This window comes from Pangasianodon hypophthalmus, chromosome 18 (genome assembly GCF_027358585.1).
Source record: "Pangasianodon hypophthalmus isolate fPanHyp1 chromosome 18, fPanHyp1.pri, whole genome shotgun sequence".
Classification (NCBI taxonomy): domain Eukaryota; kingdom Metazoa; phylum Chordata; class Actinopteri; order Siluriformes; family Pangasiidae; genus Pangasianodon; species Pangasianodon hypophthalmus.
In genome coordinates this window covers 17,707,889-17,722,700 of record NC_069727.1, presented here as the reverse complement: position 1 = coordinate 17,722,700, position 14,812 = coordinate 17,707,889, and the positions used below count along the sequence as shown (strand labels likewise).

Here is a 14,812-nt window from a genome sequence, read left to right as displayed (position 1 = left end):
TTATCTTGTTTGCTGTGGTGTGCTGGGGAAGTGGCATTGGGAGAGACTTGGTGAGGAAAGCCAGCTCTGTGGTGGGGATGGAACTGGACAGTGTGGAGGCAGTGACTAAGAAGAGGATGAGAGGGAAGCTGAAAGCTATTATGAGCCTTTTCATCCGCTCTATGCTGAGCTGAGGAGGCTCAGGAGCACGTTCAGCTGCAGATTCATCCAGCCACGTGCCTCAAAACGTCTGGGGTTTTTTTTTCGTGCCATCAGCCGTCAGACTCTACAATGCCACAATAACCAGAACCTCCTACTCCATTGACTTAGTCTCACACACACACACACACACACACACTGAACAGTTAATTGTCATTGCACGTGTATATAAATGCCAAGGATATTGCACATGCACATATACAAATAGAACTCTAGCATATGTAAATACACACAGATTTATTTTATTGTTTCTATTATTTCTATTGCATAGGTATTTATGGAAATTCTTTTCTTTTCTTTGATATTGCTCCTCCTGCTTGTGCTGCTGTATCAACTGAATTTCCCCTACAGGGGATCAGTAAAGGTACATCTTATCTTATCTTTTTATGATTTTTATGCTAAAGAACACCTTAAAGGGGCAATACTCTTTTTTTACTTGTACAAGTAACCCGGAAAATATGTAGAACATGTTAAAAAAATTGTTTAAACTAGGGGTGGCCAAACATCTTTCAAAAGGGGCAAGATCAGACCACATCAAAATAACTGAGGGCCAGTCACCAAATATTATTTATGAATTATGCAAAGTACTTTCAGCTTCAATTTAACATGATTTACATCCAAATCTGGTGAACGGTGTAGGAATTACAGCAGTTTATATGTGGTCTTCCTGTTTAAGGGACTAGAAATAATTGGACAAACTAACATAATCGTGAATTAATTTGTTATTTTTAATATTCGGTTGCAAATCCAACAATGCCATTGTTGGACTCTTGACTCATCTCTGCTCCAAGGGCACCGTATCATGGCTGACCCTTCGCTCTGACCCCAGCCTTCTAGTCTGTAAACATGACTAAATATCATTTAGTAAAATTTGCAGGTGTAGTCAGAGAAAAAAAAGCTGAGAAACCTGCTTGGAAAAATGAATTTTGGTCCAATGCTTGTTGGTGTTTCCATGAGTCATTTTGTAGACACTCTCAATGTCATTTCACTCCATCTCCATCTCAGTCTGAAATCAGTAAGCGGCCAGCACAACCAGATAATTTTCCTGTGAGGAGGGAAAAAAAAAACAACATGCCATGCTTCGAACAAAAAAACCTAATGACAAGAAACACAGTAAAACCACAATAAACACTGGCAGTGCTTTTCCATGATGGAGTAATTTTTACTGGACACAGAATTAGCAATGTTGTATGAAGCTTTGAATTGTTTGAATGGTCATAAGGAATCAAGTACATACTTTTTTATTACAAATTAAAACAGGACTTTAAGGCAGTCCTGACCATTCTTACAAATTTTGTATGTTTATGTTATAACTTAGCTTAATGGCTGAGTGCGCTTGAAAATGATGTCATGACAGTTCTTGCTAATGTTAACTCTAGTTAGCATGCTAACGCTATTTGTGCCACCGTAGGGCCACTGATGCTCTTAGAGGGCTCTGTGGAAGTGCTTTTGCTTTGAGCACTTCTGTAATACCTGTAGCAATACTGCAGCCCTGCATCTTAGTTTGAATAAATTCAATAAATGAATAAATAAATGAGTCTTATCTCTGTCATATTCTGTTTATCCAGCTGCACGTTTAAGGGTCAGAGTAACGAGGAACGATAGGCTCGTGTTTAATATTACATATGGTGATATATATAAACCATCCTGGTAAAATATTGTAGTTGTTACATTAATGTAGTGAAGGATTTAGCTGTCATCCTGGCCATATTCCTTCAACGCTATGTCGCCTAGAACCTGCAAAATGATGCATGCAAGCTCGATTCTCATTAAGTGGGTCAGTGGGTATAATATATGAGAGGGTACTCTCAGCACAGAAGCTTCGACATCTGTGCTGTGTGGGTTGATTGCATGCCATGGCTGTTTGTTTTCGTATAAGGGGAAAGACCAGGATATGCGGGGGGGTTATTCCAGAAAGCGGGTTTACAAACCTCAAACTTTAACCTGAATTCTGAGTTGAGCGAAACTCGACACGATATATATCCAGTTACTGATCCATGAACAGCAGATTAGTTTATTCATAGTGAACGTAAAAAAGCCATCCTCAGTGGATCGCTGATGAGTGGATTTATGATGAATATGATGAATAATTTAAACTGTCTGAGTTTCCGAAACATCAATAATTCAGATTAATGTAATGAAAAAAGCAAATGAAAATAAATTAGTTTAAAAAATAACAACTGGGGAGATATTTCTTACTTATGGCTACAATTTAAAACTTATTTTTAGGCTTGGCTTATTTTTAATTTCACTCTGTTGCCAAACGGAGAAGGATGAGGCCTATAAAAATGTTAGGTACATCAACATTTTTTGCCAGTTGTTGAGTTTAGGGGAATGCTGGGTCACAAAATCCCCACATAGGCCACAGAGCCCCCGCTTCCCCTGTCCCCGATCCCACCCTGTAAAGCACAAGCTCCGTCTAGCTCTGGGCTCTCTGCATGTGTTTTATAACTAAAATGTCAAAACTCTTAGACAGTTAGGTTTACCAGAATGGTAGCTGGCATGGACCGCTGTCTCTGCGGTCATGATGTGAGGGGATTCTTTTCTCTCATTGTATGAAATGATACTGTCTTCTCATTTTGGTAATGTTTTTTAATGACCATATTATACCATAGCCATTGGAGATCAAATTGCCACATACAGTCCAAACGTGGAGGATTAGTTTAATTTATATGTAATTGTGTTAATTAACAGTGGGTGATTTTGTACTTGAAACATTTTCATGACTTCTAACCTGTACCAGAAAATTCTTAAGGAAATAACTGTACGTGTTATCATTATTTGACCTTTGGAATAATTGCGCAAAAGCAAGTCCATGTATGACTAGCTGAAAAGAAACAAAATCACAGTTGTGCAGTGGCTTAATCAAAGTCCTGACATGAACCCGAGAGTGATCCTGTAGCAAGACCTGAAACTAGCAGCTGAAAACCTACCATTCTGCATGAAAAATTGCAGCTGTGCAAAGAAGAGTGAGAGTGTTGTCAAAGTTTTCCAGAACTGATATATGTTTCTCTTTTTTCAACTACAAGTAACGTTATTTAATTTCTGGTTACCCCCAAAAGTGAGAAAGAGAATACTGCATTTAAAGACTTCATTCCAGTTCCACTGAAAGATGCTGCAGATCTTTACATTTATAACCTGATATACTTAAGAAAAAAGAGTTCTCACTTTGATCATCAGCATGATCCACATTAGTTATGTCCATTTTGCCATGGCACTTAGCATATAAAAAAATGTAAAAAAAAATCGATATCTTTTGACAGTGAGATACAGTGCATGCTTTTTCAGCTCTTTGTGGTCCATGGCATCAGCAGTCGAATGAACCAAGATGATGTGAAGAAAATCCTACAGAAACTGCTGATCTTTATTTGGTTTTAATCAGAATTACTTCATCAATGACAAGTGTATGATAATTACTTTTGCACATGAGTTTGAATGCGATTAGTTATTTCTGAGCACAGTCACGTGCCACCACGTTATAAGGGTGTACACACTTGGGTATGCAACCAGGTTATTGTAAGTTGTTTCTTTTTCCCCCTAAAATGTTTCTATTTGTTTTTCACTTGAATTTTGGTGGTTACTACAGCATATTGAAGGTGGAAAAAGATCAGATATGAGTTATCTTGGTTTCATTTTTTGCACTACAAAAACCTACACGGTTGTGTAGACTTCTTATCTCCACTGTATATACAGATTTTAGACTTTTTTGGCTGACTTACTTGCATTTACCACTATATATAGTTAGGTCTGGAAGTATTTGGACAATGACAGAGTTTTTGTGATTTTGCCTTTATACACCACCACAAGGGATTTGAAATAAAACAATCAAGATGTGATCAAAGTGTAGACTTTCAGCTTTATTTTAAGAGGTTCCACAAAAATATGGCATTTACCATTTAGGAATTACAGCCATTTTAAGCAAAGTACCTCCATTTTCATGGGCTCAAAGGTATTTGGACAATTGACTGACAAGAAGTTAATCCACCAGGTGCAGTCCATTCCCTTGTTACTTCAAGACAAATGAAGCAGATAAAAGGTCTGGAGTTGATATCAGGTATTGAGTTGGCATTTGGCAGCTGTTCGACTGGAGCTACCAATATGAAGTCCAAGGAGATCTCAATGCAAGTGAAGGAGGCCATCATTAGGCTGAAAAAACAATAAATCTATAAGAGATCTATAAGAGAGATTGGAAAAAACTTAGGTGTGGCCAAATCAACAGTTGGGTACATTCTTAGAAAGAAAGAAAGCACTGGTGAGCTCAACAACATTGAAAGGCCTGGAAGACCACAGAAGACAACTAAAGTGGATGATCGCAGAATCCTTTCCTTGGTGAAGAAAAACTCCTTCACAACATCAACAGAAGTCAAGAATACTCTGGAGAAGGTAGGCGTATCATTGTCAAAATCTACAATCAAGAGACGCCTTCATGAATGTAAATACAGACGGTTTACAACAAGGTGCAAATCACTGGTAACATTCAAGTACAGGAAAGCCAGATTAGACTTTGCCAGAAAACAACTAAAAAAGCCTCCCATGTTCTGGAACAAGATTCTTTGGACTGATGAAACCAAGATTAACTTGCACCAGAATGATGGGAAGAGAAAAGTATGGCAAAAGAAAGGAACAGCTGATGATCCAAAGTATATCATATCATGTGACAAACATGGTGGAGGCAGTGTTCTGGCATGGGCATGTATGGCTGCCAATGGAACGGGCTCACTGGTGTTTATTGATGATGTGACTGCTGACAGAAGTAGCAGGATGAATTCTGAGGTGTATTGGGCTATACTCTCTGCTCACATTCAGCCCAATGCTACAAAACTGATAGGATGCCGCTTCACAGTGCAGGTGGATAATGACCCTAAACATACTGCGAAAGCAACTCAAGACTTTTTGAAGGCAAAGAAATGGAATATTCTTCAATGGCCAAGTCAGTCGCCTGATCTCAACCCAATAGAGCTGCTTTTCACTTACTGAAGACAAGACTGAAGTCAGAAAGACCCACAAACAAGCAGCAACTGAAGGTGGCTGCAGTGAAGGCCTGCAAAGCATCTCCAGGGAGGAAAATTTGAGTTTTGAGAACATGGGCTCCAGACTTCAGGCAGTCATTGACTGCAAAGGATTTTCATTCAAGTATTAAAATTATGGTTACATTTACAATTATGTTCAAATACCTTTGAGCCCCTGAAAATGGAGGTACTTTGTTTGTAATTCCTAAATGGTAAATGCCATATTTTGTGGAAGCTGAATGTCTACACTTCGCTCACATCTTGATTGTTTTATTTCAAATCCACTGTGGTGGTGTATAAAGGCAAAATCACAAAAACTTCGTCATTGTCCAAATACTTCCGGACCTGACTGTATGTTAAACTGGCTTCTTACCAGGCAGAAAGCAAAGACAATGTTATGAAATAGTGCAAATAAAAACATTCCCTGACATTTTGGTAGGAAAAATCCTATTTTGTCCAAATTTTGGTCAAAATACTATTTTCCATCATTTTTGGCTGTTTTCCAGAATTCAGCCACAGTGACGGATTTTCCCAGATTGCCAAACATATTTGGTCAAAGTGACATTTGCTAAAGGTGGCACCAACCAGTTATTAAATTTAAAGGGCAATGAGTTTTGTATTTACTCAGATTTCCTTTGTCTTATATTTTGTGTTAAGAAATAGGGGAAACCCAGATGAGGGAATACTTTTTCACAGCAGTGTAAACTATGTTAAATTTGTTAAATTCAAAGCCTAATGCCTTCACTTTTTATTTATTTATTTTTTATCCATGGAGCTCTTCTTTAAGAAGAAGAAAACTGGCAGAAACCGAGTGCATTGTATAATTTTGTGTGCTCTGACATACAGTTCCCTTGCATATGATCAGTATATCCAGTCACTGTTAATAAAAAGATTCCAGAGGCAGACCATGGAGTCTAATGCGTTACATTGATGGTGATGGTTTAGAGGTGTCATACGGTGGAAGCAGACGGTTGTAAGTGCTCTTTATTAAAAATGCAATTCAGCAGACAAACTCATGGTCAAAAACAGGTAGCGGTTGCACTGAAAAACTGGACTCTAGACTCACTCTGACGTCAAATAACTAAATCTGCTTTTTGGAATACAGACATATAAGGATAAGGATATATATATAAGGATTTGCAATATTTTGCCAAAGTAAATGGATTTAGAGTGTACCTTAAAACTTAAGGTCCCTAATTGGACTGTAATTAGTTTTTAGAGTAAAGCTTTAAAAGTTCACTGTATGCACTTTTCTAGGTAAAAGATACTGTACACACTAAAGGTACAAAAGGTGTATGCTTTAAATGGTACAGTTTAGTACCTTTTTTATAGTTGGCTGCCCTGCCTTAGAAATGTGTGTGGGAGGATTTTTCTTTTAATTTTTTTTTATTATTATTGTCTTTACCTTTACAATATTTACTGCCAAACTTATTTGGGTCTGTTTGTCAAAATGTAATTAAATCCGTGATTTAAACCAATGTGATCCTGACTAAGATATAGCAGATACTGATGAAGTATGAATGAAAGCAGTAAATGCGTCATGCTGTGCTGCATGAGCAACATATACCCTCTCGTGTTAATGAACATGGCCTTTCTTTGGCTGACAATCATTTAGAAAATATATTCAGAAAGTGAAATAGCTCCCGCAACTCTTTTGTTGTGTCCCATGGGTCCCGCAGGATCCCTGCTCCAATGCACACATCTGCCTTGTCTCTGTTGCTCTTTTGCTACGTCTTGGTAATTAGCATGTATGAATGAATGAATGAATGAATGATGAATGAAATTATGTTGAAATTATATTGCCTGCAGCTTTGATTTTGCTGTTACCACAACAATTAAAGAGCCTACTTTTCCTATATTTTGTCTATCAGTGCTACATGTGTATCCCCAACATTCAACTGCTAACTTCCCACATGAAGCTAAAAACTTAAAACTAAAAATAAGTGCATGATTAGTTCAGCCCTGGATTTAGAAAGTGGCTTACGTACATGGAGATGTTTACCAGTTCACTTCTACAAGAGACAGTACTGTTATCTGGGATCAAGGTTTTCAATGAGTGCAGCCCATTCATGTATCAACATAATTTTAAATAAAGTGTTAATTTTGTTAATGCACTAAAGTTAAATGAAGATCCTTCTTCTTAACTCTAATTTAGCCAGACCAAGTTCCAGCCCCAACAGGCCTCTGGTTTAGTGAACCTCTACTGCTGGGGATTATACTCATCTTCAATTATTAACAGATTCTGTACAGAGCAGAAATAGGGAGAATAAGAGGGGAAAATAAGGAACAAAGGAAAATTGTAAAAGCATCTGAACTGCTCTTGTCATGACTAATGGGGAAGATAATTTTACAGCATGTCCAAATTTGGAAAATATATTAACACATTATAGAGACGTGTATCTGATATACTTTATATCGGCTCTACAGTTGGGGTCATAAGTTTACATACCCTTGCAGAATCTGCAAAATGTAAATAATTTTTTAAAAAATAAGAAAAAAATTGCATTTTTTTTATTTAGTCCTGCCCTGAATAAGCTATTTCACATAACAGATGTTTACATCTAGACCACAAGACTGAATTTACTGGAACAACACACAGTATGTGTAGTAATAACAATTTACACCAATCATCCTGTTCAAAAGTTTACACCCCCCTGCTGTTTAATGTAGTGTGTTGCCTTCTTGAGCATCAGTGAATGTTTGCACCTTTTGTAATAGTTGTGTTCAAGTCCCTCAGTTGTCCTCAGTGTGAAAAGATGGATCTCAGCATCATATAGCTGCTGTTAGAAAGGGGTCAAATATACAGAAGATGCTGGAAAAGCAGAGAACGTGCAGGACCTGGAGGATTTTTCTGAAGAACAGCGGGCAGTTTAACTGCTCAGGACAAACAAAGGACTCATGAACAACTATCACAAAACATAAAAACTGTCACTGATCATCCAGGTAACACACACAGTATTAAGAATCAAGCGTATGGAAACTTTTGAACTGGTTCATTTGTGTAAATTCAGTTATTATTGAGTCTTGTGGACTATATGTAAACATCTGCTATGTGAAATAGCTTATTCAGGGCAGAACTAAATAAAAAACAAAACATAATTTAAAAAAAATTATTAACATTTTGCGATTCTTCAAGGCGTACTGTATGTAAACTTATGACCCCGACTATATATTAGATTTTCTTGTCTAACATTTACCATCTTCTCATTCATATATTTTTAAATTGTCCCTTGAACTTCCCTAGTATATTGAACTGAAGTCACCCAATGAAAGCAGGAATTAAAAGAAATAAAAATAGCACAAAACAGAAGGTGTTTTACATGAGTGTCTTCTTGCTACGTAACAGAAGCATAAAGGCATCTCATCAGGAACGCTATGATTGGAGTCATTCCTAACTGCCGACTTTTACACTTCTGTGCTGTGTCTGTGTTAAACAGTGCCATAAAATGCATTCTGCTTAGGCATGAGAGAGAAGACAGTTCTGAAAGTTCTTTTCAGTCTTTATTTACATAGGAAAATGTGCAACTCTGCAAAACATATTTTTAGCATATTTACTGTATTTCTAGTATCCAGAGGTATTTATTATTTCAGTGGTAAAGAATACAAACTCCTATGAGTCACACATTACAAATATTAAACATCACCCGTATTTGTCTACTTACAGTACAAGCCAAAACCCAGAAATAATAAATAAAAAGGCTAATATAATAAATTATATAAGAAAAAAAAAGTTATTTTAGAAACAATAAATATTCACATCACAATAAAACATTCTTTGCTGCAGGATCAGACAGATAAATAGCTGCATCTTGTCTGCCCCACACATTCAGTCAACACGAAGACACTGGATTAAGTTACTAGGCCAAGTAAAAAGTCACCATGAGTTCCTAAGGTCCTATCAGGTTCCCCCGCAGTTTGACTCATCATTCAGTGGTAGGTGAAGTCATTCTTATGGTGCCATCTGACTGCCAGGTGTGCAAAGTGAACAGGAACCTACTGGTGTAATATTACCATCTGGTTGCATGAGACATTCGTATGAAAGCAAGCAAGGGTGATGTGATCGGATTATTTTTCCATATCAAACAAAGTCTTAAGAAAAGGTACAAACGTATGCCATGCCCCTTTCCCTAACCTTGACTTTGTTACCTTTTCATACCACTTTAGTCATGCTAAATTGTTACGAATGAAATCATGTTGCTACAGTATTCACAATATAAACCTCTATCTAGGGCTGGACAATATGACAACAGAATATCGATATTGGGATAAATTATGGCTATCAAAATATGCTTTGCTGAGATATCCCGGATATTATAATATCTTTTTTAAAATTAATTTAAAAATATTTTGAATAAATTTAATTACAAACTGACTGATGTGGTGTTCACATTTTGTACTTAATCCGGAAAATTGTAAAATGTTCAAATCTTTAAAGATTTTTTTTTAAATACTGTTCAATGTTAAAGATTTATTCATTTATTTTATAAATAAATTGTTGGTTTTTTTTAAATCATTTTTGGACATTGAATATTGTATTAAACAGTTTTTGTTAATGCAACACTACTGTATTGCTGGCAGTTTGTGAACAAGTGTATATACATGATATTTTTGTCATATCGCCCAGCCCTAGCTCTACATCTGTGTCTTTGCTGACTCAGTCATAGTTTATAGCCACAGACTACCGGCATTTGCTGTGTGACAGCTTTTTGTCAGTGTAAAGACTGATCCAGCGGAGTATTGTCTCAAAGTCCCCTGCTGCTTTTGACAGCTCTTCTGATTGCAGCTGCAAAAGACAGAAGTATGAGGTTATTTATGAACTGACGGACCTTTTGACAATCCATTACGTAAGAATGTCTGTATAACACAGTATCTACTGCAGCACATGAGTTAAAATGAGGAATGAGTAACCAAATGAAATGATAAATGGAACATTAGCAATTATTTGATGAGTGGTTATACGCAATAACCAGTACTTTACCACAGCTTACAAGGCTTGACACCACAAATAATATCATGCCTTATATATTTAGCAAACAGCATTACTCTTTGAAGAAACTGGATTTTACAGTGGGGCCTTCATACCTTTTTGAAAGCCTCTTCCATTCCCTTGATCTTCTTCCTTGCGTAGCGAGTGAGTTCTGCTTGACCACGGTCCTTCTAACGGAGAAACATGAAGGTCTTTTTAACATACTAACCCATGTGTATGTATAAGCATCATTCACTGGTACATGATTAATGCAGAACCATGGCCTGAGAACTTGAATTCTGGGAGGTTTCAGCTTTATGCTCGATGGCTAGACTACATTTGCTAACGGAGACCAGGACAGGGAGTTTGTTACTGGACGTACACAGATTTTCACTCTCCACCACAGCAAATTATTGGTGATTAGGAGTTATTATACATGAGGGAGGGCTTTAGGTGTGCTCTCCTAGCTTCCTATTACATAACTTATAACTTTTAATTATTACACACTTAGAAAAAGTGGGTTCGTCGAGGGTTCTTTGGATATTTATGGATTCTTAGCCTCATTAAAAGCTTCTGCTTGCACCCCTTTTTGACTGATAAACACACTGTTATAGGGTTGTATATACAAGCTTTAAGAGTTCCTCGTCTGAGTGTACTCTTATGTAGCTGTGTCGTGTTAAAGAAGAAAATGTTTACTCACACAGCGTTCCACACTGACTCTCAGTCTGTAGAAGGAATGGATAAATCTGTCGGGATACTCCACGTCATGGGTCCACAGCTTATTGAATACATGATCTTCATAGATTCCCAGCATCTTGTTGATGTCTGCGATGTTCAGCTTCTGCTCAATACAATTCAACACATATATAAAGTGTATATAGTTTATATATACGTACACTATGTATGCACAGGTGATATACACCTTGCTTGCACAGGTGATGTCTGGAACATCCTGTTTCACTGGAAACGTTGTGCACTATACTTCATTTCTGCTAGATCCACTGTATAGATTAAAGATGGCATGATACCACTTTTTCTTTTTCTTTTCTGATGCCAATATTAAAACCTTGAGCATCAGCCGATCATCTCTTATTGTTTTCTTTAAACACTACTAAGCTTTAAAATGTTTACTTTTAACTGAAGCACTTTGCAGTTAATCTCTTTCACCCAAAAATCACCTACATTGTGAATGTAATAAATATAATAAAGTATAAATGCAGTAAAATCAGTCCTAACAAAAGAAAAATCAGTCAAGTCGAAACATTTGTAAACATGTAAAGATTTCTAAAAATCGATTTATTTTCCAAATCCAATTCTATTCTTTGCCAGATATCCGATCCGATATCATGATCAGAATCCGATATCTTTTCTTTTATATATATATATATATATATGTGTGTGTGTGTGTGTGTGTGTGTGTGTGTGTGTGTGTGTGTGTATGTATGTATGTATGTATATATATTTATATCAGACAGGAGTTCACTAAAAAACAATAAACAATAGCAGGCAAAATATAAGAATAACAGGCTTACATATTTCATGTGACATTTTGATTGCATTCTCTCAATATTATTTTTATTTTATTATTTATTTATTATTTATTTTTAAATTTATTTTAGTTTAAATGTAGGCCTTTTCCTGACAATAAGTTTTTACTCATTATACACAGACTTCAAGCCACTTACCTTGATATATAACTTTGGCAAATATCTTTTGTGGCGTCTGCTGTCACTCTAGGGAAAGAGAAGAGCATGAATGAATGAATTATTAACTATAATGAGCGCTAATTAGTGGCTTTATGAAGCTACTTACAGGCCAAGGCTTGCTGATGCTCTTCAGAGTTTTCATCATGTCCTTCATCATGGGCAGAGGCAGACAGCTCTCCAGGCAGTTCACCTGCGCACACCTTGCACTCTCCTCACCTGGGCAAAAGCGCACGAGCGCGGCCAGGGCGAGCACGGTCAGGACGCTCACGCGCATTCTGCTACGACACACTTACCAGCAGCGTGTTTGCGACCCACAACCGGGGACATTTATACTCTTTATACAGCCCAGCTTTGTGCTGCCTTGAAAATTTCCACACGCGTGACGTGGGAAATCGACACCGCCCCGTTTTGAAAGCGGCGCGCGGAGCTTTCACGCGCTTTGATGAGGCGCTCGCGGTCAGAATCAGCTGCTGACTGTGTGCCGCGCGCGCTCTGATTACTGGACGCTCCAGATTTGGGTTACAGTAGCGCGCGCGGATTTCCACGCTTTCTAACCTACATATCGACAGAAAAAAAAAAAAAAAAAAAAAAAAAAAACGCATGATCATAGGAGAATGCACAATGTATTAAAAAATAATACTAATAATAATAATAATAAAGTGAAATGGGTTCACTGGGACATCAGGTCAATAGGGTGCATTTATTTTAAAAACCTTGCAGTGGATAAACTCAATATAAATAACATGATTTAATTCATGCATCACTATATAAGGGTGTGTGGTAAGGATTACACAGGAAGTTAACTCCAATAGGCTTGAGATATACGCATATAGATAGATAGATAGATCTATCTATAGATAGATATCTATAGATAGAGGATGCATATATGTACTGTAGCAAAAGAGTTAAAATCAGGTACATGTTTACATTTTCATCATTTCTAAGATGTCCCAGATTCTCATGTAAACACAGATTTCAGACAGTTTCGACAAAAGCGTAAGCGAGGTTTCTGTAGATTATGATATAAACATTTTTCCTTCACAACTAATCAGGCAACAGCTTGAGGATTTCAGGACTGTATGCAAGAAAGCTTAAGAAAGCTATATATCTGATCTCACCTTATAACTCACTCTATAACAACCAGTAACCAGGTCTGGGTTTCTCAAAAACATTGAACAATTAGGATCAATTTAACTAGTATAGAGAGAGAGAGAGAGAGAGAGAGAGAGAGAGAGAGTTCAATGTAATGCTCATCTTATCATTTAAAGCCTGGAAACTGGGCCTTCAGTAACTCCAGTGATGCCATACTGCAAATGAAAATGTCATAAAAATATAAACTAAACACATTTATTATTGTGTGAACAACACTGACGAGGTGTTTAGATACTAAAAGTGACATTCTTATGCAGTGCGGTCCTGCAGTGATCCTTAAATAACTCCACTGATCCCTACATGATGTAAAAACAAGCCTGAAATGACTCACTATAATCATTATGTCATTTCACATTGGATGTTTAATAATAGAATCTTTTGAATAAAGGCATTTTTCCAGTTCCACTTTGTCAGACATTGTATGAGTTCAGAAATACTTGTATTACTGTTAAATGAGAGAATTACAGAAAATTTAAGCCCTTGCACTCTTGTCATTTCTATTCTGTGTCACGTAGTTAATCCGCATAAAATGCTTACAGTGTTACTAACGAGATTTGTCACACACAGACACAATTAGTGCTGATTTACCACATTTATTTACTGATACTCTGATGATCAGCCAAGTCAGGGTGTAAATCTGTCACCTCCAGCTTCTGCCATCACTTTAAACCAGGTCATCAACCACCTGATTCAGCGAGAACTTCACTTGACCCAGATAGACGGCTTACCACTTTCTGCCACAACCAGAACCTCCTTCTAAGACATGCTTGAGTCAATCACAGGAAAGATTTTTTTTTTTTCTTTTGTTTCTAACATCTGTTGTTTATTTTGTGATGAAAATCAGTGGGGAAAGTTTTGATAAGTTTCCTGTTAAGAATCCCAGCAAGGCTCTATTATGATTTCAAGTCTTTTGTGCTAGCATAATGTGCATCTCATGTGTGTAATAGTGGGTATTCCAACTCCTTTTTTAAACACAGACACAAACGCAGACCAGGAAGTTCACCTAAGCCAGGTGTCATGAGAGGTGTCACCTTTCTCTTCTCTGATTGGATGGCTGCTGTAGTGGAATTCACACTGTGTCTACTCTGTTGTCACCAGTGAGTAAATACGGAATTATGCAACTTCTACAACGTGACACTTTGTGGTGTCGTGGGCCGCCGTTAACAATTGCCATGCACGTCCTAGATTGGATTACGTTCCCAAAACAGTTGCCTTTTTTGCACTGGAAGTATTAATGTTACGTGATTAGGCACCTGGGAAACCAGCAGAGGAAGTGTGCAAGACCAATCAATCAATTTTGCAGAATTCCAAAGCACAATTACACACTGAATAACAACTACCTTGATCAATAAAACTTTGTGCTTTGTTGCAGGGGGTCAACACTAAATCAGGTTCTTCCTACATGAATAGTTAATGGTCCATCCAACTGTTGGATTATTATTATTCTGTTCAGTTTTTTCACCCCCCGGATTCATGTAGACATGTTTGATTCTAACCAGACCCTTGACTATGACTCTTATAGAAGCTATTCAGCACTTCTCAGCAGGAAATTTCTCTTTCTTGGTTCCTGGTTACACGATGCCATTATTAAAAGTAAGAATCAGGCTTGGTTCCATGTGGTTTCATTTTTTCATACCTTTTTTTTTTGTTAGATTGGTGTCTTAATACATGAATTTAGGATAAGGATATCGCTCGAGCTATGAATTTTTGGCTCTCATTCGAGGAAGTCTCCTCGGTTTTGAGAATGCTGATCACATCGAAACTGGAGCTGTTTATCGTGA

General features: G+C 37.2%; 1 protein-coding gene across 1 annotated transcript; it reads right to left on the bottom strand.

The window, feature by feature from the left end:
* Nucleotides 1–8,173: 8,173 nt before the first annotated feature.
* On the bottom strand, nt 8,174–12,360 carry il26 (interleukin 26). The gene is made up of 5 exons (XM_034313244.2): nt 11,986–12,360; nt 11,859–11,906; nt 10,874–11,014; nt 10,290–10,364; nt 8,174–9,990 (listed from the first exon to the last, which is right to left on the bottom strand). Exons 1-5 carry the CDS (start codon nt 12,151–12,153, stop codon nt 9,886–9,888), a joined length of 537 nt encoding a protein of 178 aa, XP_034169135.1. The 5' UTR covers nt 12,154–12,360; the 3' UTR covers nt 8,174–9,885.
* Nucleotides 12,361–14,812: the final 2,452 nt, after the last annotated feature.

What these genes read in the sequence shown, in the direction of transcription:
- il26 (XM_034313244.2), bottom strand. Translation starts at nt 12,153, where the DNA reads ATGCGCGTGAGCGTCCTGACCGTGCTCGCCCTGGCCGCGCTCGTGCGC. An exon ending in GCATCAGCAAGCCTTGGCCT is followed by an intron (nt 11,907 to 11,985) that starts GTAAGTAGCTTC and finishes CTCTTTCCCTAG; the next exon opens with AGTGACAGCAGACGCCACAA. An exon ending in GAGTCAGTGTGGAACGCTGT is followed by an intron (nt 10,365 to 10,873) that starts GTGAGTAAACAT and finishes TTTCTCCGTTAG; the next exon opens with AAGGACCGTGGTCAAGCAGA.